At 40.3% G+C, this 23,452-nt stretch overlaps 2 protein-coding genes across 7 annotated transcripts; one reads left to right on the forward strand and one right to left on the reverse strand.

Moving 5' to 3' along the window:
• Positions 1-2,587: 2,587 nt before the first annotated feature.
• Positions 2,588-12,590, forward strand: khk (ketohexokinase). Of its 3 annotated transcripts, XM_026307136.2 has the most exons (9): positions 2,588-2,789; positions 5,444-5,560; positions 7,665-7,799; positions 7,957-8,091; positions 10,646-10,718; positions 11,282-11,428; positions 11,559-11,647; positions 11,720-11,877; positions 12,038-12,590. In XM_026307136.2, exons 1-9 carry the CDS (start codon positions 2,692-2,694, stop codon positions 12,139-12,141), a joined length of 1,056 nt encoding a protein of 351 aa, XP_026162921.1. In that variant the 5' UTR covers positions 2,588-2,691; the 3' UTR covers positions 12,142-12,590. The 3 variants fall into 3 exon arrangements, with proteins under 3 accessions (XP_026162921.1, XP_026162922.1, XP_026162923.1); XM_026307137.2 differs by lacking the exon at positions 7,957-8,091; XM_026307138.2 differs by lacking the exon at positions 7,665-7,799.
• Positions 12,591-12,603: 13 nt separating this feature from the next.
• Positions 12,604-22,832, reverse strand: pltp (phospholipid transfer protein). Of its 4 annotated transcripts, XM_026307134.2 has the most exons (16): positions 22,351-22,407; positions 19,800-19,935; positions 18,356-18,455; positions 18,149-18,277; positions 17,848-18,003; positions 17,531-17,594; positions 17,291-17,446; positions 17,030-17,206; positions 16,858-16,917; positions 16,548-16,712; positions 16,163-16,230; positions 14,597-14,639; positions 14,398-14,461; positions 14,226-14,302; positions 14,018-14,119; positions 12,604-13,896 (listed from the first exon to the last, which is right to left on the reverse strand). In XM_026307134.2, the coding sequence occupies exons 2-15, from the start codon at positions 19,912-19,914 to the stop codon at positions 14,021-14,023; spliced, it is 1,473 nt and encodes a 490-aa protein (XP_026162919.1). In that variant the 5' UTR covers positions 19,915-19,935; positions 22,351-22,407; the 3' UTR covers positions 12,604-13,896; positions 14,018-14,020. The 4 variants fall into 4 exon arrangements, with proteins under 4 accessions (XP_026162919.1, XP_026162918.1, XP_026162917.1 ...); XM_026307133.2 differs by lacking the exon at positions 22,351-22,407 and adding an exon at positions 22,448-22,832 and having other exon boundaries at positions 12,604-14,119; XM_026307132.2 differs by having other exon boundaries at positions 12,604-14,119.
• Positions 22,833-23,452: the final 620 nt, after the last annotated feature.

Here is a 23,452-nt window from a genome sequence, read left to right on the forward strand (position 1 = left end):
GGGAAGCTATTGAGCAAAAGCTCACATGACCTGGAGGCTATTGAACCAAAATCAAAGCCTCAATATTAAACAAAAAAAATCATAAAAAATCAAATAAGTGACATATTTAAAATATTCGAGGTGTGTCTGGTGGGGACAGGCGAGGCCTATAAGATAGGCATAGTTTGGAGTCATAAGGTCACATGACCAGGAAGCTATTGAGCAAATGCTCACATGACCTGGAGGCTTTTGAGCCAAAATCAAAGCATCAATATTAAACAAAAATAAATATTTAAAAGTCAAAGAAGTCACATATTTAAAGTATTAGAGGTGTGTCTGGTGTGGAAAGACGAGGCCTATAAGATGGGCATAGTTTGGAGTCATCAGGTCACATGACCGGGAAGCTATTGAGCAAAAGCTCACATGACCTGGAGGCTTTTGAGCAAAAATCAAAGCATCAATATTAAACAAAAATAAATATTTAAAAGTCAAAGAAGTCACATATTTAAAGTATTAGAGGTGTGTCTGGTGTGGAAAGACAAGGCCTATAAGATGGGCATAGTTTGGAGTCATCAGGTCACATGACCGGGAAGCTATTGAGCAAATGCTCACATGACCTGGAGGCTATTGAGCCAAAAATCAAAGCTTCAATATTAAATATAAAAAAATTCATAAAAAATCAAATAAGTGACAAATTTAAATCATAAAAAATCAAAGAAGTGACATATTTAGACTATTAGAGGTGTGTCTGGTGGGGACAGACGACTCCTATGAGCTGGGCATCGTTTGGAGTTATCAGGTCACATGATCGGAAAGCTATTGAGAAAAATCTCACATGACCTGGAGGCTATTGATCACATTCAAAATCGTACAAATAGACTTATACAACTCCATCTCCACTCTCTTCCGTAGCCAGAGGGGCTACTCCTGACGATTTCTCCGGCACATAAAGCGGACCACTCTGGCGTCTCTCTCTCCCACCAACAACTCACCTGACGGACACTGCAACCACGCCACCGAGCAGCAGCTGCAGGAAGTAAACAGCACCGCTGATCCCAACCAATGAATCCCCTTGGTGACAACTTTTTCTAAAACTTACCTTCCCCTACAAGTTGCCTTTATAAATAACTTTCAGACAATACTGTCACATCACATCCCATTCAGACACTATAAGGTCATTTCCGCTTTGAGGAGTAACAAAAACATCAAAGACATGCTGGTCAGAGTCACATTTAACAGACAGGTTCAGTGCACACAACAGGACAGCCACTGGGCATTTAAACGCATGCACTTTATCTCCAATCCACATTGGGGAGCCAGTGCTCCAATTACAGACACATTCACTCCTCAAAGTAAGAACCTGGTCTATGGCATCATCTGCCAATCCTGCCTCTTTATTTATGTGGGCGAGACGGGAAATACTTGATTGACAAGGCTTAAACAGCATTACGTAATATTGGGGAGGGCAGACTGACCACACATTTACAAACCTGTCACATGGACAGTTGGCCAACAGCGGAAACAGGAAAGATGGGGAATCAAAAAACTCAAAACCAGGTTTTCTTTAGGACTCAACCTCATCGAGTAACAGAAGGATCTCCAACTGGACCACTCCAATCACCATGGGCAACATAGCAATTTTAACCTAAACATAGGAAAACAAGATGAGTGGGAATAAAATATCACCTTCCCTATTATCCTTCTCTTTTTAGCTTTTATTATATTTTACTTTCCTTTTCACCATTTTTAGAAGCACTTACCACATGGAGAAGCAGATCCCCGCAACATGGAGCCATATGCACTTCCCCCTGGGACTGACCTTTGGGGGCAAATGATTTTATATCATTCACACTTCATAATTTTAATAAATAAATAAATAGTATCCTTATTTATTTTAACCCTATGAATTGCATGGTTTGTTTTTCCTAACATTTAACAGTTATTATATGTCCTATAAATTATTGTTTTTTTTTTTAAGATTTCTCCTATATATGTTGAATGAGTTTAATGCATGTTTTTTTAGCACTTATCTTCCCCTTCAGTCAACAACAAATGGCACGTGGACAGCAGAAGGACTAATCTCTCTATTTTAACCACCCCTCCTCTATCACGGGTTAGGGTTAGGCACAGTTTTTTTAACACTTTTTATTTCTTACATACACAAAGTAAGTCAACTTGGTGATCAGTTATCAAATCATTTATTAACAGAGATTTAGATGGAAACCTAATATTTAATAATCCACATCTGACTGTTCTGTTTTTCTGTTCAATAAGAGGAGTGATCTTAATTTTTATGAATAACTCCTCTTGTGTTAGCTTCTGATTTATTTGATTTATATGTTCGAGGGGCAGACACAATTTCTATGGGGTTTGGGGAGTGACGGCTCTCAGGAAACTGCAGAGAGGCGTTTTAGACTGAGTCTCTGCGTCCCGGTCCCCACTTTGGATTGTCAGGCTTTAGGTTGGCTAATAAACTCGGCCAAATTTCTAGAGATGAGAGCTGCACCATTCAAAGTGGGATGGATGCGGAAGGCAGAGAATCATAGGCCACTATTGAGTAGCTACTATCTGTAAGGCTCTTATTTTGTAAACCCTGCTGACAGGAAGTGGTATGTATGTTAGTGTTGGGCACTGACTCAGAGCAGATGCAGAAACATTTGTGCGCCAAAGTCCAAAGTGCGTTTGCTTATCACAGACTGAACAGGCATCAACATGGACGAGCAACAGAAGAAGATTTTGTGTGTGGGGCTCGTGTGTCTCGACATCATCAGTGTGGTCGACAAATACCCTGAAGAGGACACAGACAGCAGGTTAGCATACATGCTAAAGCATATGATGGGGGAAAACAACACTGGGAGTCGGTGGCTGACATAGTTACATGGTTTATTATCTTTACCAGGTAATCAATACCAGATTTCTGTCACACACTTGGTAACTTATTGCCTTCAAATTTGATTTTACTGACTTAGGGATTACCAAAGCATACAAAACAAACATTATCAGGAAATGTAGCTCAAACCATAAACATTATTTACTTGACAGGGACTATGCACAATACATATATTGTGCCAACCAGTGATAGGTACAAGCTACTTTTCAGTGACAGTGCAGATTAACAGTACATTATGTAGCCTACCACAGTTTACGTATTTTGGACAGAGAAGATAGGTGGTTTGAGAGAGGGGTCAGAGAAACTACATATGTCCAAGTGCTAAAGCCCTCCCTTGACAGGGGTGGAGAGCTCAGACATAACCTGTCTCCAATCTACCAGGCTGCTCTTTCATCTGTTCCCAGGAAATTAAGGAACACATCAAATGTCTTCCAGGGAGGACACACTCTGCAGCCAGTTGGTGGATCAGAGGGGTCACATGAGTCCACCATTAGATCCTGACGACCCTCAACTGAGCTCACGTCTATTGTTCACCTAATGAGCAGATTCAGACCAGGTGTGAAGTAAAACCAACTCAGGAGTGTGGGTCTAACGACTCTCACCGAGTTTACATAGTTCACCTAGTGAGCCTATGGGACTAGGGGTGGAGTGAAACCAACCTGAAGGATAAATTGGAGGTTCCATACCAGCTTTCTCTCAGACTGATGAAGCCACCTGGATGGGTGGTGAAACGTTTTGGCCTTAAAACTGAAAGTCCAGTTGCCAAGACTCAACCTCTAGATATTTGGGGTGAAAAAGCTTATGTTAATGCCATTCATCTGTTTTTTTGTCTCCAATTTTTCTTGCATGAGTCTTTACATTGTACATGGTCCTTAAAACAGAAGAGTAATCCTCTGCCTTTTCTAATATTTCTGTCCCTTACAAATAAATTGCTTGATGATGAGATGTTTGTTAACCATGTCTCTGATTAGCAAAGAAAATCCAAGTTTGAGTCTGTGAAGAGTTTTTCCATTTGGTCCGTTTTCGAGACTATAGTCCTAAAATTTAAATCCCCTAGTAAGCCTTTGGGTTTTGCTTTAGTGTCCCAGATCACTTTAGTATGACAGTTTGAAAAAAATGACTTATCATATTCCCCGGTCCATTCTGATGCTCCTTGGCTCCGATAAATGTTTCGTCTGTTTCCAACCTGGTCCCTCCGGGCGCTTAGCGATTCCCAGCCAGACCAACTCGAAACCTGCGGGTCTGTTCTCCGGTCCATCTGCTCCTTTCCACGTTTCTTCTCATATGCGCTCGTATATGTATAACTACGGTAGCCGACAAGGGCAAACGCGCTGCAACAGCCAAACACACGCAACAGTGAAACGGAACGGAAGTCCGCTAGGCCCGTAGGGGGACCTCGAACTGAGGGATGCTATGAACAAAGTTTGCCGTTTGCCGCGGTTACGTTTTACAGAGGCGACATAAAAACGGTAGGTTCTTCTAAAATACTTGGCCGTCACGTTTTACAGTATTATAAAAGTACAGTATTGTAAAAGATGACGGCCAAGTGTTTAAAAAGAAACAGAAAACCTACCTTCTGGCATCCCACCCTGCAAAAACTAATTTCCAAAACTCTCAGTGTAATTTACCTGCTGAACTGATGGTGGACAACAGCTCATTGCTGGACCCTTTGTTCAGGTCACCACAGTCGGGTAGTCTTATACTGAATGAGATGTTTGATCTCGCCGAGGTATTAAAACCACATCCTTTCATATACGCCATGCGGTCCTCAACATTTGGGTCAAATAACATTAAAATAAACACATCAAACAGCTAGGCCACCTTCTGCCATGTTGTTTGGTGGTGCACATACAGCCTCTGTCTCATGTTTTCATCTCAGAAAAGTTAATTTTGTCATTTAATTAATGCACAATGACTTGCAAATAACTCACAAATCTCAGATGCATACAGTATAAATACAAATACCCCAGGTGGGCCTATATAGATAGGAAATAGACAAAATAATTCAAACAAAATAAAAAACAACTAAACTTTTCAGGTGTTATGCTAGTCCATTATGCTGCACCAGTCTCCCTAAACACACAACAAATCTACAGCTTACATAATTTTATTTAATAAGTCTCTGTAAGTAATAACTGCTTTCAGAAAACCAAGTTGAAAGGTTATCTCTTTGATTTTGTTAGTATAAAAACATGTGTGGTACAAATGACATTTGCTCCAAAATTGAACTGATTTGGTTTTACAGTACGTCAGCAGTGTTTAAGTCATATCAGATGTTTATCAGCATTTCTTTACAAACCTATTACATTTAGATTTTTATCTGTACAACACAGATTTCTAAACTGAGACTGAGTTTTAATTTAATTTATTCTTTTTCAACAGGTTTTTGAAATGATTTCTACTCAATTTGTTATTTTTGAATTGTTACCACTCTTTAAATTTTATAATTCTAGTGTTTTTTCTTTAGCATTTACCAGTCATGTTTATTTGTGAGTGAAGTGAAATTAGTCAAAGACAGATTATGTAAACCTGAGGTTTGCTGAAGTTCAAGTGTGTTGCTGTCTGTATCTGCAGGTGTTTGTCGCAGCGTTGGCAGCGAGGAGGAAATGCTTCAAACTCATGCACAGTGCTATCACTTCTTGGAGCATCCTGCGCCTTCATGGGGTCACTGTCTGCTGGACCTGTTGCCAAGTGAGTACTCAACATATTCAATACATTTATCGGTACATTGATTTTTATGCTCTGTGTTGTATGAGTACATTTATCACCACAGTTATCAGAGCGTTCGATTGATCTATAGGTTTATCAGAACAAACAACAATTGCACAATACATTAATCCCTGTGTTCATCAGTAACACTGGTGGTGTACCTTTTAATGAATACTTTCACTGTACTACTCTGCATAACACACTGAATACTGTATATGTGCATTTTCAGCATATTGTGCTAGTTGTTTTTTTTAAAGCAGCAGACTCTAGACTGACACAGTTAACTGACCCATTATTGTTTTTATCCACAGAAACAGTTGAAACCTCACTGAAAATTTTATCTGAATGCAATGATACTTTAACAAACTCTCATCTGTCATAAATGTGGGGCAAATGTGGAGCATTGAGGAGCGCAGGCAGCTGAAATTGAAGGAACTGAGGAGAATTATTGCTGAGCCAAGCAGATGAGAGTGGATAGAAGACTGTAGCCGACTGCTACTCCTGGCGACGGGGGCCGGGGGTAGAGACTGAGATAGGTTTAACAGGGCTAGCAGAATATGAACTGAGACTGCACAGGCATGCAGACTGAAGAAGACTGACCAGTGACAAAGAATGAGACATTACAATGCACTGGCAGGTAACACCTGAGGTCAATTACAGGAAAGTGTCAGGTTACAGGGATCGAAGCAGACTGAAGAGGAGAAACAGATATTGGGGACCAGGGCAGGCTGCAGGAACCTTGCAGGTAACTGGAGCTGTGGCACACTGCTGAGGGCAGCTGGGAAAAATCTGGTTAAAGGGAAAGGGGGGTAAGGTTAGGGTCAGGGAAGTGGACAAAGTAAACTGGGTAACTGATGAGGAGCCAACCAAAGGCCTGAGCTGAGCTACAATGGTAGATAACAGATGAGCTGAGTTACTGGCTATAGTGAACAGGAACTGAACTGGGCCAGGTAGGTTACAGTGCACAGGGATAAACCAGTGAGCTGAGATACTGACCACAGTAATCAGGAGGAGGGGGCTGAGGCAGGCCAACTCCAGGGTTCAGGGAAAAGTCAGTGAGCTGAATAGGTTTTTAGGTAAACAGTAGAACAGGAGGGCTTGGTTTGCAGCTGGGAGACTACCAGGAACGCTGGGGTAAGTGGTGAGGGTTAAGACAGGGCCAAAAACACAGTAAAGAGACCAAAAATCCTTCAGGAAACTAACTTGCAATTACAAGTAGTGACACACAACAACCCAGCACTGAACAGCAGGTGACTAGGGTGTATATAACTGAACTGAGGGAGATGAAGTGACACGGGAAAACAATGAGGGCACTATCAGTAGTGATGGGCCAGTGAAGCCTCATGAAGCACTGAGGCTTTCCTGACAATTGTGCCGAAAAAGATTCAAAGCTTCGAGACTTCAGTGACGGTGACATCTGGTGGACAACTGAAGCCATAGCAACCTCTGAAGAGCACGAATGAAGCACTGGCACTGTTTCAATCCCATGACAGCAATAAAAGTTCAGACCTCTTGAGATCAAAATGATCCCAAACTTTAGAACGTCGCTTATTGGTGGGACTCGCCGTAAAACTTGCCAAAATACTCTCTCTCACTCTCCAAATCCTGAAGCAGAATGATGCATCTTATATAGCTGGTATGGCACCAAACCACTCACATCTGTCAAACCTGTCAAGCTGTCATTGGCTCAGAATGCATTGAAACACCATGAGCCAATGGCACACACTGAAAGACTATGAGCCAATGAAAAGCTTTGAAACATTTTGAAGCAATGAACTGATGACGTTCGAAGCTTCGAACGTCATCAGTGTTTCGCTTCGCGTGACACTGGTGTTTTGATACAAGCCTCGACACAGTGTTTCGAATCACTCCGCTTCAGGAAGAGTGACACAAGCTCCGAAGCCTCGGTATCATTTGCCCATCACTACTAATCAGTCAAGTCAAACTGCTGAGTTAAGGGAAAGACCTGGGGACATGACGTGCCTTCAAAATAAGAGTCTAGACTTAAAGCAGGGATCACGACATATAAATATGGTCATGTTAATGGTTAGATGGGAGCACACAGCTAACTGGTTTCTTTCCGTAGTTTTATTTTGGAGGATTTCCAAAAGTTCCACATCGATGTATCTCTGGTGTCTGAGCATGCCCAGTGTGTCCTTCCAGCCTCTGTGGTCATCAACAACATCAGCACAGGAAGCCGCACGATCCTGCACATGAACAGGTGTGTGTGTGTGTGTGTGTGTGTGTGTGTCTAACTACCTCCGTCTGTTTCAGGAACATCATGGATTGGCTGCCACCATTCAAACAGCTACAGTGCAGCGTCCAGTAGTTTTACTCTGAAAGACAGAGCTGATATTTTTCATGTCTCTCTCCGTCAGTTTCATCATGGCTGATTTCTTACGGCATGCAGTCGATGTCTCAGCTGTGGTCTGGCAGGTCAACGGTCAAACTCCATGTGCATGTTGTGTGGTTTGTCCGTCCAGGGGTTCTCGAACCATCATTCTTTCCGACATGTAAGACGTGAAGACTCTGAATCAATGCAGTCACACCACTGTCTTGAAATAGCTCTTTAGTGATCAAACCTTGGTATCATGGATATAAGCATGTCATCATTATCTATCAAACAGGAAACTGGGTGATCAGCAGGGTTCTTATTTAATAATTAAAGTAATTATTATAAATTGTTAATCATTCAACAATACTGAAACCTTTCTTAATTTGTTGCTGGGTTTTAAACCCACATATACTAAGCTGTGGTTATACATTTTATTCATGTTGAGGGTTGAAGAGTTCACAAAGCCTGTATCAGTCACAGTTTACAGAACAATCTCAGCTCCTTTTTGTCACTTTACCCCAGTCTGAAATTCAGCCTGGTTGCCTACAGCTCCCCTTCTCAGGCTGACGCTCCACTTTTCCCTCCAGCTGTTTGCTGCTCTGGATATCTGCACAAAGACACCGATCCTGACACTGACTGTTCAATTAGACCTAGCAGCAACAATCACATGACCACACTGTCCTTGAGTACTCACATGCATCTGATGCAGTCTCCTCAAGTCATCTGACCACCACTCCACCTCCACAGCAACATAGGGACACTGGTTAAATAATATAGTGAGAAAACATCTGGGCCATCTACATGAAATACAACTGTTACATTTACTTCTCATTTCTTGAGGGAGTCGATTCCCACTTACAAAGCACTAATTGGACCCTAATGACATTATTACTAAAGGGTTCCTAAACTTAGCTTTAAACATTCAAGCTGCACCTCAGTTCATTCATTTAAATATTACATATTTCTGTGGCAGTTTCTTTAGTTTTCATCTCTAACATTTAAACCTGATAAATCTGTTTCCCAATGACAAATATAAAATAAAAAAAGTAGTTTTTCACAGATGAAGGCTTTTACTGGAGTCTTTACATCACAGAGTTGATCAATTCTCGATTTAGATTAGTGTTCTTATGTTTCCATAAATAGCAACAGTAACACCAAACCCACATTACCAAAGACCAAACTACACTCACAGTTCTCATTCTCAGTCTGCAAAACATACCTGATACCAATTACCTTCACATCCATTGGGGTAATGGCCTGAGACCCACAGCAGCAAAAACACAACTGCCCCAGCATAATTACATGTGCAGGCGTTTCAAATAACAGGCGTAGATGTTAGTAAAGGCAAAGCAATGATGTACATTTTCTAATCTCAAAACCAGGGACAAAAATGAACTGTGTAAAAGCAGATTGCTGCTCATCAATATCAGAATCTGAATCAGTTTGTCCTGTAATTGTGAATGTTTCAATGGAAATAAAATATGCTGTTCAAAATATCAAGGGAACACTCACAAGAGCTCTTGATAAACACATTATTCAAGTTAATTCTGCTCAAGTTAATGCCTCCCCATACCATCACTGACCCACCAGAAAACCACTCATGCTCGATGATGGTACAGGCAGCATAACATTCACCAGAGTGTCCCCAGACTTATTCAGGCCGCTCACATGTGCTCAGTGTGAACCTGCTCCCAACCGTGAAGAGAACGGAGCATCGATGACGGACCTACCAATTCTGGTGTTCTCTGTGAATGTACATTATGCTGCATGGTGCTGGAATGTGAGAACAGGTCATCGTAGAGAACATCAGGCTGTCATGCTAGTCTCATGGAACCTGCTGGAGGGCTCTCTCAGTGCTCCTCCATGCACAAAGGAGCAGAGACCAGTTCCTGCTGCTGGGTTGTTGTCCTTCTACAGCCTTGTCCAGTTTTACCGGTATATTGGTCAGTCTCCTGGTATCTCCTACCTGCTCTTGAGACTGTGCTGGGAGATACAGGAAACCCTCTTGCTACTGTGCATGTGCCATCTTGGAGTAATTGGACTACCTTTGCAGCCTCATTTCACCGCAGGTTCTTCCTAATGCCATCAGTAGTGACAAACGCACTAACAAAACACAAAACACAACAATAATCTGTCAGAAAGGATAAGGAGAGAGCATTAGTTTGTGACCTCCACATGTAAAACCATTACCTTTTTGGGTGTTGTCTTGCTTTTTCCTCTCCATTGCAGCTGTTGTCACTTTCATTTGCACCAAATCACTTGTGCTTCCTAAATGGACAAATTGATATCCTTTAAGTTTTAACTGATTGTAATGATTAAGTGCCCCCTTATTATATTGATCTGTTTATTTTATTGTGTTTGACAGTTAATGTTGGACTTTAAAGAGGTAACTCATTTTTATATCTGTCTCAGCTAATGATCAAAATTAATTATTAAAAAACATTCAGATTCAAGTAGAATTTACTTCTCATAGCTAAGTCTGATTGATCAGACTTAGACTTAGACAATCAGATTGGTCATCTAAAAGACTGTTCATTAGTCTGATTGGTCATTTATCAGCCTGATCTTTTGGTCAGATGTAGTTTAAATAGCTATAAACATGTTTTCACCTCCCTAAAGTAGTTCTTTATTTAAGTTTAACATAAAATTGTACAGTTTCAATTATTTTTTTCAGGATTTTTTAGCTGTTGTATGCAGAATATAAATTCTGACCTCCATTTTTTCTTCATCAGGAACCTTCCCGATGTCACAGCAGAGGATTTTACCAAAGTTGACTTACATCAGTATAAATGGATCCACTGGGAGGCAAGCAATAAACCATACCCCGAAAACTAAACTACACAAAGTCCAGCAAATCCAATTAAACCCAAATGAAACAACTGAACAATCTTAAAGAAAATTAATTGCCTGAACATGACAGACTAAACCCAGTTTCGTAAAAAAACAATATTAAAACTAAATTAATTAAATAAGACAAATTAGTAATAAACCAATAAACACCAAACTTGACTACTTTGCACAAATAAAGCTGAAGGTAAACTAGATCCAACAAACTCAAAAGTTTCAAACTCCACTAAATCAAAAACTGTTGCAAACTCGTGCAATTGGAAATTTGTCGAAAACCAAAAAACTTCAAATGCAAAAACAAACCTGGCAACTGTGTCTGAACTTGACTAAAAAGCCACATTAACCTTTTTTGCTTGAGCTCAATTGAACCAGTAAACTATTATTTATTTCAGAAGGGTGTAATTTTACTTTAGATGTATTTCACATTAGGTGAAATACATCATTAATGTATTACAGTACATGCAAAAATTTATCATCTGATGTCTCTCTATGTTTTACAGTTTTTCTTTTATTCCATACAGGGCCGAAATGCAGAGGAGCAGGTGAAGATGATCCAGCAGGTAGTGATGCATAACAGCGCATTGCCACAGCAACAGAGAATCATCATCTCCGTGGAGATAGAGAAAACCCAAGAAACACTGTATCAGCTGTTTCCTCATGGTGATGTGGTATGACTTTCTGCGAGGACTATTTTAACAATTTGGACATGATCAAACAACAACATATGTGTGTTTACCGAGATTCAACCTGTAACAGTTTAACATCAGAGCTTAGATTATACTGTGTTCTCATCTTCAGGTGTTTGTCAGTAAAGACGTTGCTCGACACTTTGGCTTCGAGTCGGCAGAAGCTGCTTTGAGAGGACTCTACGGCCGCGTTAAACAAGGGTGAGTGCAGGTTAGCAGCTGGGTAACCTTTGACCCGCCACTCTTCATCTCTGACCCTCACTTGTCTTTCAGAGCTGTCCTGGTCTGTGCTTGGGCTGAAAAGGGAGCGGATGCTTTGGGTCCTGATGGTTTAATTGTTCATTCAGATGCTTTTCCTCCTGAAACTCTGGTTGATACTCTTGGAGCTGGAGACACTTTTAATGCCGCTGTCATCTACAAACTGTCCAATGGTGAGATGTTAAAACTGAGAAATATCATCAATATGTGACCAATGCCAAACCCCAACCCTCACCAAGATCAGATGTTTTGTGCTCTGAAATTTCTAAGCATTTATTTCTAAAATATCTGTTGATATATGTTTTGTTAAACACATGTATTTATTGCTTATAGGTGTAAGTCTGCAGGATGCGCTGATATTTGGCTGCCAAGTTGCAGGACAGAAGTGTGGTATACATGGTTATGAAGGCATTGGCAAGAATTTCACAGAGAATTGATAAGAAATTAAAAGTGGTTTGTTTCTGTTTTAAACACATATATTCAGAAAAGTGTTATATTGCAAGATTGTTTAACAAATTATTTACTATAACTGAAAAAGTGATGTTTTAGTACTTAAATTATATTATATAAAATTATCTAATCACTGTGAAAACTAAACATCTTATAACTGTGACTAATTTCATTATCACATAAACTTATCCAATTTATTGATAATGCACTGAACACCTAAGAAATTACATGTTAGTTTACCAATATTAATGTAATCAACACTGATATTTTTTCCTAATTAACTAATAATGTATTAATACAATGATAATTATAAACTTAGCTACTATGTGCTGATTTGATTTTTCACGAGGTAACAGACTGATCAATAACTGTCCCTGATTTGTTTTTACCTTTAGTCTTAGTTTAATTTTGGACTAAATAAAAACTGTCTCTTGTTTGTTGTGCCTTTTATTTTTATCATCTATGTTGTGTATGGTTACCATATTAACCACTGTGCGTGACTACAAACTGAACCTCCTCAGTGAACACATTTCTCATGAGGACTGTTCTCCATCACTCCTGCTCACCTCATGTTAGGGTTTGCATAGCTGTACCTCAGACTGGCTGATAGAGTTCATGATTTGATCGGCCATGGTCGTGTTTCACCTTTTACCTTTTGTAGTGTCGGACGCTTTTGCTGACAGTGGTCAAAACTCATCTGTTACCATGACAACCAGCTGGTTTTTAACTCTGTGATAAATTAATGCTTGCCAGGCAATGTTTCCAATTTAGCTTCAGTTTACTCATTAACATGATGTTTGAACATAAAACCAAAATTAGCACAAAGAGGTGTTACATAAAGGTGTGTCATGTTGCCATACTTACATTAACACATGGCAGGTGATGAACATACACAACAGTTTTTTAGACAATAAATCAGCATAACGTGAGGATTTTAACAAGTTTAACTGGTTACACTGGTTACATCACTGATTTAATCTCATGTTATATAAAGGTCCTTCTGTGTTGTTGAGGTAACTGGTGATGACAACTGCAGCTGTGTTGTGTTTATAGTGAACATAAAGGGTGAACAAGAGTCCCTGTGTAGAGTGAAGGGTTACATATACAGTTTAGTCAGATTTTACTACATAAAGACTGAAAGTAGATTCTGTTGAACTTTAAGTAGAGCTGATCTGCACACTCAGTACTAAAGTTTACTTTCCAGATAAAGCTCCTGCAGGTGAACTGGCAGATATCTGATTTATATTAGACTACTCCTCCCATAGTGGTGAGCCTGACTTAGGGCACATTATGAGACAGTGTTGTCACGAATATGCTCGATTACCAACATAGGGATGTTTTGATTCAGTATTTTGTTTACAGTATAAAGTACTTTCAGACAGTAACAACTTGCTGCCACCCACCAACATCTGTGTTCTGGATTGTAAAACCAGCCCAAAGCAACTGTCTGCACACCACAAACGCAGCTACTCCCTGCCCAAAGCTAATGTTATTGCACTGCTAGAGAAAGATTTTTAGCAACTTCCAATATTAATAGAGCAAGTTTTGCTAACAACTTTAAATGTTCTGGTCTCAAAGCAGATAAGTGGACTTTAAAGAGGTGTGTGTTACAGATAATTAGGTACCTGTAAAATCAGCTCCTTCCAATGGTGGCCATGCTTACACTGAACCTTGTGGCATCAAGTTGAAAAGGTTGATCCCTGATGAACCTTGAGTGTTCACCACTCACTGTATGAAAATACCTGCAGTTATATTTTCACAGTGTCACTACATATGTCATATCTTATACACAGCAGTATTAATATAGAGTATATACACATCTGCAAGTGTTTGCATTAGTGTTCATTAACAATCTACATATACTATTTAGATGATGTCAGTTTCTGGCTCTGGCTTGGTGCTTCCTGAAATCATTTCTCTCAGTCCTTTGCTGAAGTGAAGATTTGCTCCGATCACAATGAAACCCTGCAGGGATCCACAGAGCTGATGTCAACACCAAGTGGTGATCACATGGTGCACTCAGAGTACAGCATTGTATATAAACATGTCATTAATGTATAAACATACATACGTTATGATATTCAACCACCTCCTCAATGAAATCCATCCCATCAGCCAAAGGGATCTGAACGCCCCTCTTTGTCCAGTCTGAACACACACAAACAAAAATATTATCACCATAGTAAAATCGTTCCAGCCATCAGTGTCACTCATGTTTTACAGTTGGTGAAGCTGAATCTTACTGTTGATTAAAGGAACCACAGACATCTGCAACATGGTCTTCAGAGGGGCCTGCAGAGGAATTAACTGACAGACAGATATTAATTACATACATATTACTTTTCAGATAACTTGGTGTGTGAAAGCAGATTAAACACATTTGTGTTTCTATCTAGAAAGTGTGATAATGTTTAGAAAAAGATATGGTACAACAAAACTTACTGCCAGAGATTCCAGAGCTGATTGGTTGGAGAAGATTTTAAACCTGGAATATTAAAATAAGTTTAATATGACTGATCATAACCACATGTCATCCAAGCACATATCGATACATTTTTACTACTGAGCTGCATTTGAACTAATACCATACATCTTCATCATGACAGTATGAGGATAAGAACCTGCATTGAGAGAAATAAACATAAAACATTAACTGAGGTAATTATTTACCTACTTCATTGACAGAGACAGTGAATTACCTTGTGATTTCCAAACCTTAACCATTATGAATTATTGTGCTGCTGATCAGAATATCATACCCAGTTTGGAAAAGGGTAAGTTAATTTAGCAGCTTCTTGTGGGTTTTAAGACACAGTCAACTTTAAGGCTGGAGGATGGATCCCAGCTGCCATCAGTGTTTGCAGTGTTTCATAGGCAGCATCTTTAACCTTAGATTATGAGTTCTGTTGGTGAAATAGTGAAATCCCCACTGCCATCAGGCTGTTACCTTAAATAAATGTCTCTATTTTTCATAACCTGAAAACTAAATCAAGAAGTTTACATATATTTTTTATTGTACAGAAAGACTTGAAAGAATAATCACATAATTATGATCAACTATTAAACATTTTAATAATTTCATCATGTTAGGACATGTCTCAACTTATTATGTCATTTTTTGTATTAAATTTAGAGATCTGGACTCAAGCTTAAAAGGTAAAGAATTTATTAACACAAGACAAGGAGGAAATGAACTCAAACTAAGGTATTTCCAAGATGATGAGGATGAGGATTCAGGAATAACCTGGCAGCAGGTGAGTATACACACAGGGAAGAATAGAATTTTTAGGGAAACAGAGACCCAGGAAACAGGGAGACTGGAGAATTGAACACACTAGGACCAGGAACCGGGACAAACAGGGAAAAAGGCGAGCAGCTGACACTGGAGAACTTCACTTACAGGACACACAGGGAAGCAGGTAAGTATTATGACGAGAACAGGGATCCAGGAAAACACAGGAAAGGAGCCAGGAGAAGTAACAGCTGAAACAATGGGGAGACGGTGAACAGGAACACACAAAGCTTGAAGTAGTCAGGAACAAGGAACCAAAAGAGAGACAGAGAGCGGCAACACGACTTTGAATACAGAGGTTGGAGTACAATCTGGCAATGAGCTGACGTAAGGCACTGTCTTAAATAGTGCTCCTCTTCATGAGCATAAGTACACACACAGGTGAAAGTAATCGAGGATAATAACACATAAAGCTAACAGGGACTAGCCACAGAGAACACAGGAAATAACATATAAATAAGAATCTCTGGCAGGAAGCAGGTCATGGATTGTGGCATATTGTACTTAAACATTTACTGTCGCGGCATCTTAGAGTGAGAGAATCCTTAAAAGCCCTTTAAAAGATACTTAAAAGACTCCAGTGGGGGAAAATTCTTAAACTGCTCCCAGTGTTGATCTTGTCTGATCTCCACATAGACTCACTCTACATTCATGTCTAAAGTAACAAAACCAGCATCCCACCTTCCCACAGTCCCTAAACCCAGTATGACATTTACCTGCGGAGATCAGCATGAACAGCCAGGCGTTTTCCTTTCATAGAAACTTTGGCATTAAACTTAGTTTCCTAAAGAAAGAGAAAAACAGATTTTGACTTTGACTGTTCAGAGCGTTTTGATCTAATTTCTTTATATACACGTCCTTCTATGATAGCATGAAAAAGTTTTAGTTCAAGACCTCAAGTTTTTGTGTGTTTCTGTACTGTGATGACATGTCTGGTCCCCACACCTTCAGACCTGGTTTTAGGGCTCAAGTTAGAACCAGTTCAGGGTTAAGCATTTAGTCATGAGGTTAGAGTAAGGATCTGTTATGGGATGTATTATGTCAAGTGTCCTCACAAATATAGAAAGTTGAACATGAATGTGACAGGGTGTATGTGTTTACCATGGTCATGCTGCTGAGCTGGACCGGAGGCTGACCAGGAGGCAGCACCATCACCTTGACAATGGCTGTCATGACAACCGTTGCTCCAGATGTCTTAATGGAAGTTTTTGGAGGTGAGTTGACAGCGAGATGCAGTGAGAATGGAGCATCCACCAATGCCGGGTTCTACCCAGAACATATAGTGAGAATATAAGAACTGATACTACACAGTAGTACAGATAGTGTGATGTACAGTATCTCATTGACTGGTCCCATGTAGAGAAAATTAAAATGATCAGGTTGGTATCCAAGACTTTGTGTTTCTGCTCACCAGCATCATGATGGCTCCAAAGTAAGTGGTTCTCAACAACATTTCCAGATCTTTGGGCATCTGAAGGACAGGGCATCACACACAGGGTGGTCAGACAGGAGTGCTCCTCTGATAAACAATCTGTTTGGATGTTGGTGGTTTCAGTGTTATAGTGGGTCTGTTTGCTCGTGACCTTTTCATTAACAATATCCATCTGAAAGATTCCTGCTGTGTGGTATGAGAACATCCCACTATCGAAGAAAAACTCAGACAGAGCAAGATAAACCATCCTGTCATACTCTCTGATGACTGGGTCCACAGCGTAGTTCACCAACGTGTCGTTCTGATGAGAGAGGTCAAAAAACATCCCCTAGAGACACAACACACTGCGTTCAGGGCACAACACATCACGTAACATTTGATACCTTATCATGCAATGCAACCTGAATCTGACCCGGAAATGCATGTCAAGGCTCCTGGATGTCACCACTGGATCATCAATCAGAGAATAATCAATCCCAATAAACTGATCAACCTCCGTCCTCACAGGAATCGTCTCCAACATCGAATTCACATGAACCAGAGCGGCATGATTCAGAGCTGGACAAATCTAAGAAATAAACGCGTCAAAAAGAGAGGTGAGGCTGACAGGTAAGAGAAAGAGACAGGTGAGGCAGATGCACAGGTAACAGACCTGTTGGTTGAGGAGGAAGCGCATGCCTGTTGTCAGAAAAGTCGCCACGAAGTCGTAAACTCTCCTAAAAACAAAACAGACAGGTTTCCTGATTGGTTAAATTAGATTACATGTCAGAGTGGTGAAACATGGCTGATACCTGAGCAATGATTATTGGTAAATGAAGGTTATTGGGAATCAGGGAGGTTTGTGAACTTATAATCAGCTGATTGTTTCCACGTGGATACACCCCAGTTCTATAACCGTAGTCAATTATTGATTAGTGCTTTATACAGCAGCCAGTGATTATTGCAGACTACTGTGTTATTTTGTATTACCCGAGTGTTCCACTGAATTTTGCCCTCATTTTGGCAATTTTGGCATCACAGGTGATGTTATTGATCTTCAGTCGTCCTTCATCATCTCTGATCATATTTAGAGCTGTGTTAATGTTCACACCTTCAGCCGATGCATTGATGTTTCCTGTGTCATAACTGCGAGAGGACAATAGACTTTGTTGATGTCAGTCATGGCAGATGCTCTGTGGGACTATGCTTACAGTTAAATCAGTGTCTGTTATGACAGCTAACAAACTCATATTAGAAGAGACATTGCGTTAGTTTTTGTGGGAGGACTCACAAGAACCAGTAGAGGATCTGTCGGTTGAAACTCAGAGAAATGGATGAGTTCTGAACATCGAACAACAAACCAACTTCTGGGATGAATCTCAGATCAGCATGAGTCAGATTCAGCTCTGTTATCTTTACACTGGCCACAGACCGGAGAGAAAGCGTTAATACATGTCGAGTATTGAGTGTTTCCTCAAATGTAATGTATTGTTCATACTCTGTGATGGTGTATTGGAAGCGTCCTTCTTTCCCCTTCATCTCGGGCATACTGATGTTACTGAGCTCCTCTTCAACAAATTTCTGCGTCTCAAGCTTCACTGAAAACACAAAACACACTTTCTACTCACAGTGTTTAGGTTTATTTTGATAATAGTACTTCAAAAACGTATGGTTTGGTTTTTGGTGCTTACGCTGGCAGCAACCTCCGGGTCTCCTGCTCAACATCAGCAGTGAAGGAGGCCAGGCTGGTTACTCAGGTGATCGGAACACCACACCAAAACCCCACAACCTAGATCATGTTTTAAACTACCCAGCACAGATTGAGCACCCTGAATCAGCAAGCAACAGAGTCCAGAACACAGGTAATCTATAACAAACAGGTTACTCAGGGAAATGGGTATATGTGACAAGTTTACTAAAGCTGAAAGCACAATGTCTACATCAAGCACAACGTGGAAAAGGCAAATGATCAGAGGGAACAGGCTCATATACCTAACAAACTAATCAAGGAAGATGACAAAGACCTCCATGGGGTAAAGCCAGTGAAAGCATAGAAAGGAGCCAACACCAGGACTGAGACCATGACCGTTTTAAAGGAGTTTAAGATGGATTTCCATCAGCCTCATCCTCCTGGCAAATTGTCAGACAACTCACAAAGGGTAAGTAGTGTCTTGCTCTCACCTGCTCTCCAATGGTGAATATTGTAGGGTCGTTTAAAAAAAACAAACAAACAAACAAAACAACTTTAAGTAATATCTACCCTAAACATCATGTGGAGAGGAGGCAGAGTTTGAACACTCAGGAACAGTCTAATCTATATTGTTGACAAAGCTTTATCATGTAGTTAAGAAGCTTCTTGGTGAGTGTGGATGATTCACTCTGAGATGTTGATAGCTCTGGACATTACCAGACTACCTCTTCAGTGTTTAGCAGAGGCTGGGGAGAATACCTGTGTCCTTGGGATTGCATCTCTGCTCTTTGGGGCTCATATGTTTCTGCGCCTCAGGTAGAAAACAGTGGATCATTTTCTTGTCAGCAAGGTCTCACTGCCTCAGATCAAGGAGATCAAGAACCTCAGTCTGTTTCACCAGTGAGAATCAGACATAGGTGAGATCAATGGGTGGATTGGTGCAGAGTGATACAGACTCTGACTGTAATTGTTCAGAGGGAGCTCATCCTAAAGGCCTCTAAGACTCTTCTTTGGCCCCACACTCAGATCAAAATATCACTGATTGCAGCTGGAAACATTCCAGGGTAGAGCCAGAACATGTTGGAAAAATTATACTTACCACCAGACCTGAGACTACGTCTATCAAGACGCTGTAGAATGTGGCTGGGGACAGACATCTGGGCCACACCATTTAACTTGCCACATCTGAATTAGGTCTTACAGCTGATTTGAAGTTTAAATCTGGATTATAACAGCATATCCATGTACTTACACATCTCCAGTCCTTTGTCAGTGATGCGGATTTTGCAGCCAGCAGGTTCAGCAGCAGTCATGATGGAGGACATCAAAGCAAAGAGGATGAGGAGGAACAACAGACAGGAAGTCATCCTGAATAAGAACAAGTCAACCTGTGGAAACAGAAAATGAAACTTTAACATTAAAATATACAAGCAGTTTTGGAGCTGCTTGATTTGAGTGTTGACATATGTAAACAATCCTAAAATTTATTCATGTAGAGAAAAAGTCTGTATCACTAGAGCCATCAACCTTCTTCACCTTTTGCTTTAGCCAGTGATCATGTAGTGTTACCTGTCAATTAGGGCCTCAGCCAATCAGAGAAGGGCACCAATAACTGCACCATCCATCTTCTTTCAGTTTCAGTCTGTGCAGGTTTGTGCAGTATTAATCTAGTTTGGACCAGTATTTCAGTTAGGTCATTCTATCCATAATTTAAAGTGTGTTACAGCTAAGTGGCCTCAGAGTGGCATCAGTTCTCTGTATTTCTGTGCTAGTGAGTAAATCACCTCTTCTGCAGTTCTTATCAGTCGGATTGTATTCTGCATTTCAGGAGATCTTAACACTAAATCACTGCCTCTGACGCAAAGTGCAGTCCAAAATGTACGTGTAAGTTTTCTCTTACAGGCGGTTCTAAATTTATTAACATTGTGGATACTTTGGGTGCTTTGGACTCTGGGCAGTGACTCCCAAGCAACCTGTCTGTCTGTCTGTCTTATCGTCTCTACTGGATGCAGCATTTTTTTTTTCCTGACTCAACAAAGTTCCTCCAAAAAATGGAAGCAACCTGACGAGTTTGGAACATCTCAAAAAAATCGTAATAATATAAACATGTCAAACTAATGAAAACAAAGACAAAAAATATTGCATCCTACAGTGTCAACATGAAACTAGAGCAGTTTACTGAGGTCAGAAAAGACAAATCTGAGGATTTTTGTCCCTTCTGTGGCTTCGTAACTCACAGCTGAACACTTCCTCTGGCTGTGCCATCCATGCAAACGCTGTTCAGTTTGAACTGCAGTAACCTTTCTTTCACAACACCCCTCCTTACCCGTCTCTTTTTTCTCCCAGCAGCCTCCTAACCCTGTTTTTCCCTCTTTAAAATGCATTGACATGGTCCATCTCTAAGAAAAATGGAGAGGAAGAGAAGCTGAGAGGTCAAGATGAGTTTAAACTTGTCTGTAAATATGTCACTGTGGTATATCTTTCTATTTTGTCACTTGTTCTTCATGCTGATTTCAGATCCAAACAGCTGAATCTTTTCTTGAAAAGCAACAAGAACAGAAACAGTTGTGTCAGTAACTTGTGCTGTTCCTAACATTTCATCTGATCACTCTTCAACCAATACTTTTCACCTGTAACTGTCAGTTAGCTACTTATATATATATTTATAGATTTTAACTGCTGTCAGTCCAATAACTGACATGTCAACTACCTACAGTTACTAACGTGCATATCAGCTGCTTTCACATAATATTTTTTAGCAGTTTCCAGGTGGCAGTCATGTAACACACTTTAAAAAACGAACGACTGAACGCAGTGGGGACTAGTCTTCCACACAAACCCTAATCATCAGGTCTTAAGCTTCAAAGAGTCCTCAGAAATACAGAATGATACACACAGTCTGTAATCTGTATGTTGAATTACAGCTCAGAGACAACAGCCACTATCCAGCTGCTGCAACCACATCTGGGCATCTGGATCAACGCTAACAGCGATCCCTTCTTTAAAAAGCTTCAGTTCAAAGATTAGAAGATTTAAACTCCACACCCAGCCTGACCACAGTTCCAAGCCCAGCAGTAAAAAAGAATGATTTCATAAAACCACGTTAACATTTTGTCTTTAACATCTAAAATAAAGACATTAAACTGACAATCTACAAAAAAACTGCTCTTTTAAAGAGACTTTTGCCAAGTACTTCGCCATGACACTTTTTTTTCCAGCACTACAATACATTGTCAATGGACACCATGACTTTTTTAATGTTTACTGTAGTTCATTATGTGAGTAGTACATCCACTATTGAGACAGAGTAAACAAATCAGCCATGAAGTATCTCAACATAAATATATACTTTAAGATAAAGCAACAGAACCTCAGACTGTTCTGGCAAATAACCTGATTAAAAAAGGTTCAAAGCTCAAAGACACAGATAAATTACAGTGAAAACTGGTCCTCACTCAGGGAAATGTGAACACAGACATAAAACACATGTTCACATATTTCAGTGTGACTTCCACTTTCTGATGATCCCGTTATCACTGATGTCCCTCCACAATAAACATCCATAAATCCACTTAGAAACAGGAACCAGAATGAATGCAGGAAGCCTCTTTCCCTCTGATTTCTGAGAGCATCAGCACAGTGGATCTCCCTGATGGTTTTAGCTTTTCTGTCCTGATATTGGATCCTAAACAGTTGCACATGTCTGTGTTAGTTCAGTCTATCAGACTACTAATTGCATTTTGGCTTTCTCCATGTTCTGATAAAACAGGTTTTTCTTATATACAACTAAAGGTTCTACTCACTTTTCCATGCTGGGCCACATTGTTTGCCTGTCTCTGGTTTTCAGTAACTGCTGAACTCTACTCTGAATGTCTGCATGATGAAAATGATGAAACTCACAGATCAGCAGACTGAGGGAGGTGGAGCTCTGATCTGATGGTTCCAGTAGTTTAGGTTCTGGTTCTGCTGGCTCTGAAGTTGCCGTGCTCAGTTCTACTGGCTCTGTTCACAGTCTGTCTCTTTCTCTGTGGAGAGTTTTATCCCAAGGGACTGACTCCTCCCCTCCTTCCCTCCCCCCTGTGGGAGACAGTGTGTTTTTGTTCTTCTCTTGTCGGTGGGAGAACCAGTTCACATTTGGTTTTGCAAGTGAAGGAGGCCTGACCATTGAGGACAGATCAGGAAAAATGCTGAGATCGGCGACAGAGATTTTTACAACTATATGAAGACAGGAGACCGGACCCACAGTCTGGACACTGATGGTGACATGGGGACCAGCAGCTGGTTGATGGAAACCTGGACATCATGGAGCTCGGTGTAGTGATGGAGAGAAGGCAGCTTGTGTAGCAGTCGGTGTGAAAAACAAACAGGCAGAATAGCGATGATATTTAAAGAACAGCACTTAGTCATTGGTTTGAGGAATGCAGGCAGAAAGATCACTGCTCCATTATGGCAATGTCAAGGTGTGAGTGAAAGGGTGTGATGGTGCAGGGAACCCAAAGTGAGTTCATGTATATTGGGACATCGGCTAATTTGGGCCAGAATAAATAAACAGCATTTTGCTTCTGTCTTGAAAAGTGCACGTCAAAGTTAAGGGTGCTAATACGTTTTTGTGGAATCACACAACAGAAGTCATATGAAACAGTCAGCATCATCAGCATTTAATATTTATATGTGTTTTGATATGCTACAAAGTTTGACTAAGACTAATCTACTGTAGATAAATAATATAGACATATGATCTATTTACTGAACCAAAATAATCACAGTTTTGAAATTCTGTTTATATTTAAAGTAGGACATTGTTTTGCTCACCCAAATTAAAAGAAAACATGGAGGGAAATGTGGGACAGCATATTTAGTAATTCTAACATTAAACATATTTACGGTTAAGAAATCAAGCTTTGT

This window comes from Mastacembelus armatus, chromosome 5 (assembly GCF_900324485.2).
Source record: "Mastacembelus armatus chromosome 5, fMasArm1.2, whole genome shotgun sequence".
Taxonomy (NCBI): domain Eukaryota; kingdom Metazoa; phylum Chordata; class Actinopteri; order Synbranchiformes; family Mastacembelidae; genus Mastacembelus; species Mastacembelus armatus.

What these genes read in the sequence shown, in the direction of transcription:
- khk (XM_026307136.2), top strand. Translation starts at nt 2,692, where the DNA reads ATGGACGAGCAACAGAAGAAGATTTTGTGTGTGGGGCTCGTGTGTCTC. An exon ending in ACGATCCTGCACATGAACAG is followed by an intron (nt 7,800 to 7,956) that starts GTGTGTGTGTGT and finishes TCTCTCCGTCAG; the next exon opens with TTTCATCATGGCTGATTTCT. An exon ending in ACCATCATTCTTTCCGACAT is followed by an intron (nt 8,092 to 10,645) that starts GTAAGACGTGAA and finishes TTTCTTCATCAG; the next exon opens with GAACCTTCCCGATGTCACAG.
- pltp (XM_026307133.2), bottom strand. Translation starts at nt 19,914, where the DNA reads ATGACTTCCTGTCTGTTGTTCCTCCTCATCCTCTTTGCTTTGATGTCC. An exon ending in TGACAAAGGACTGGAGATGT is followed by an intron (nt 18,456 to 19,799) that starts GTAAGTACATGG and finishes TTGTGTTTTCAG; the next exon opens with TGAAGCTTGAGACGCAGAAA. An exon ending in CAGCTCTGGAATCTCTGGCA is followed by an intron (nt 14,462 to 14,596) that starts GTAAGTTTTGTT and finishes TCTGTCTGTCAG; the next exon opens with TTAATTCCTCTGCAGGCCCC.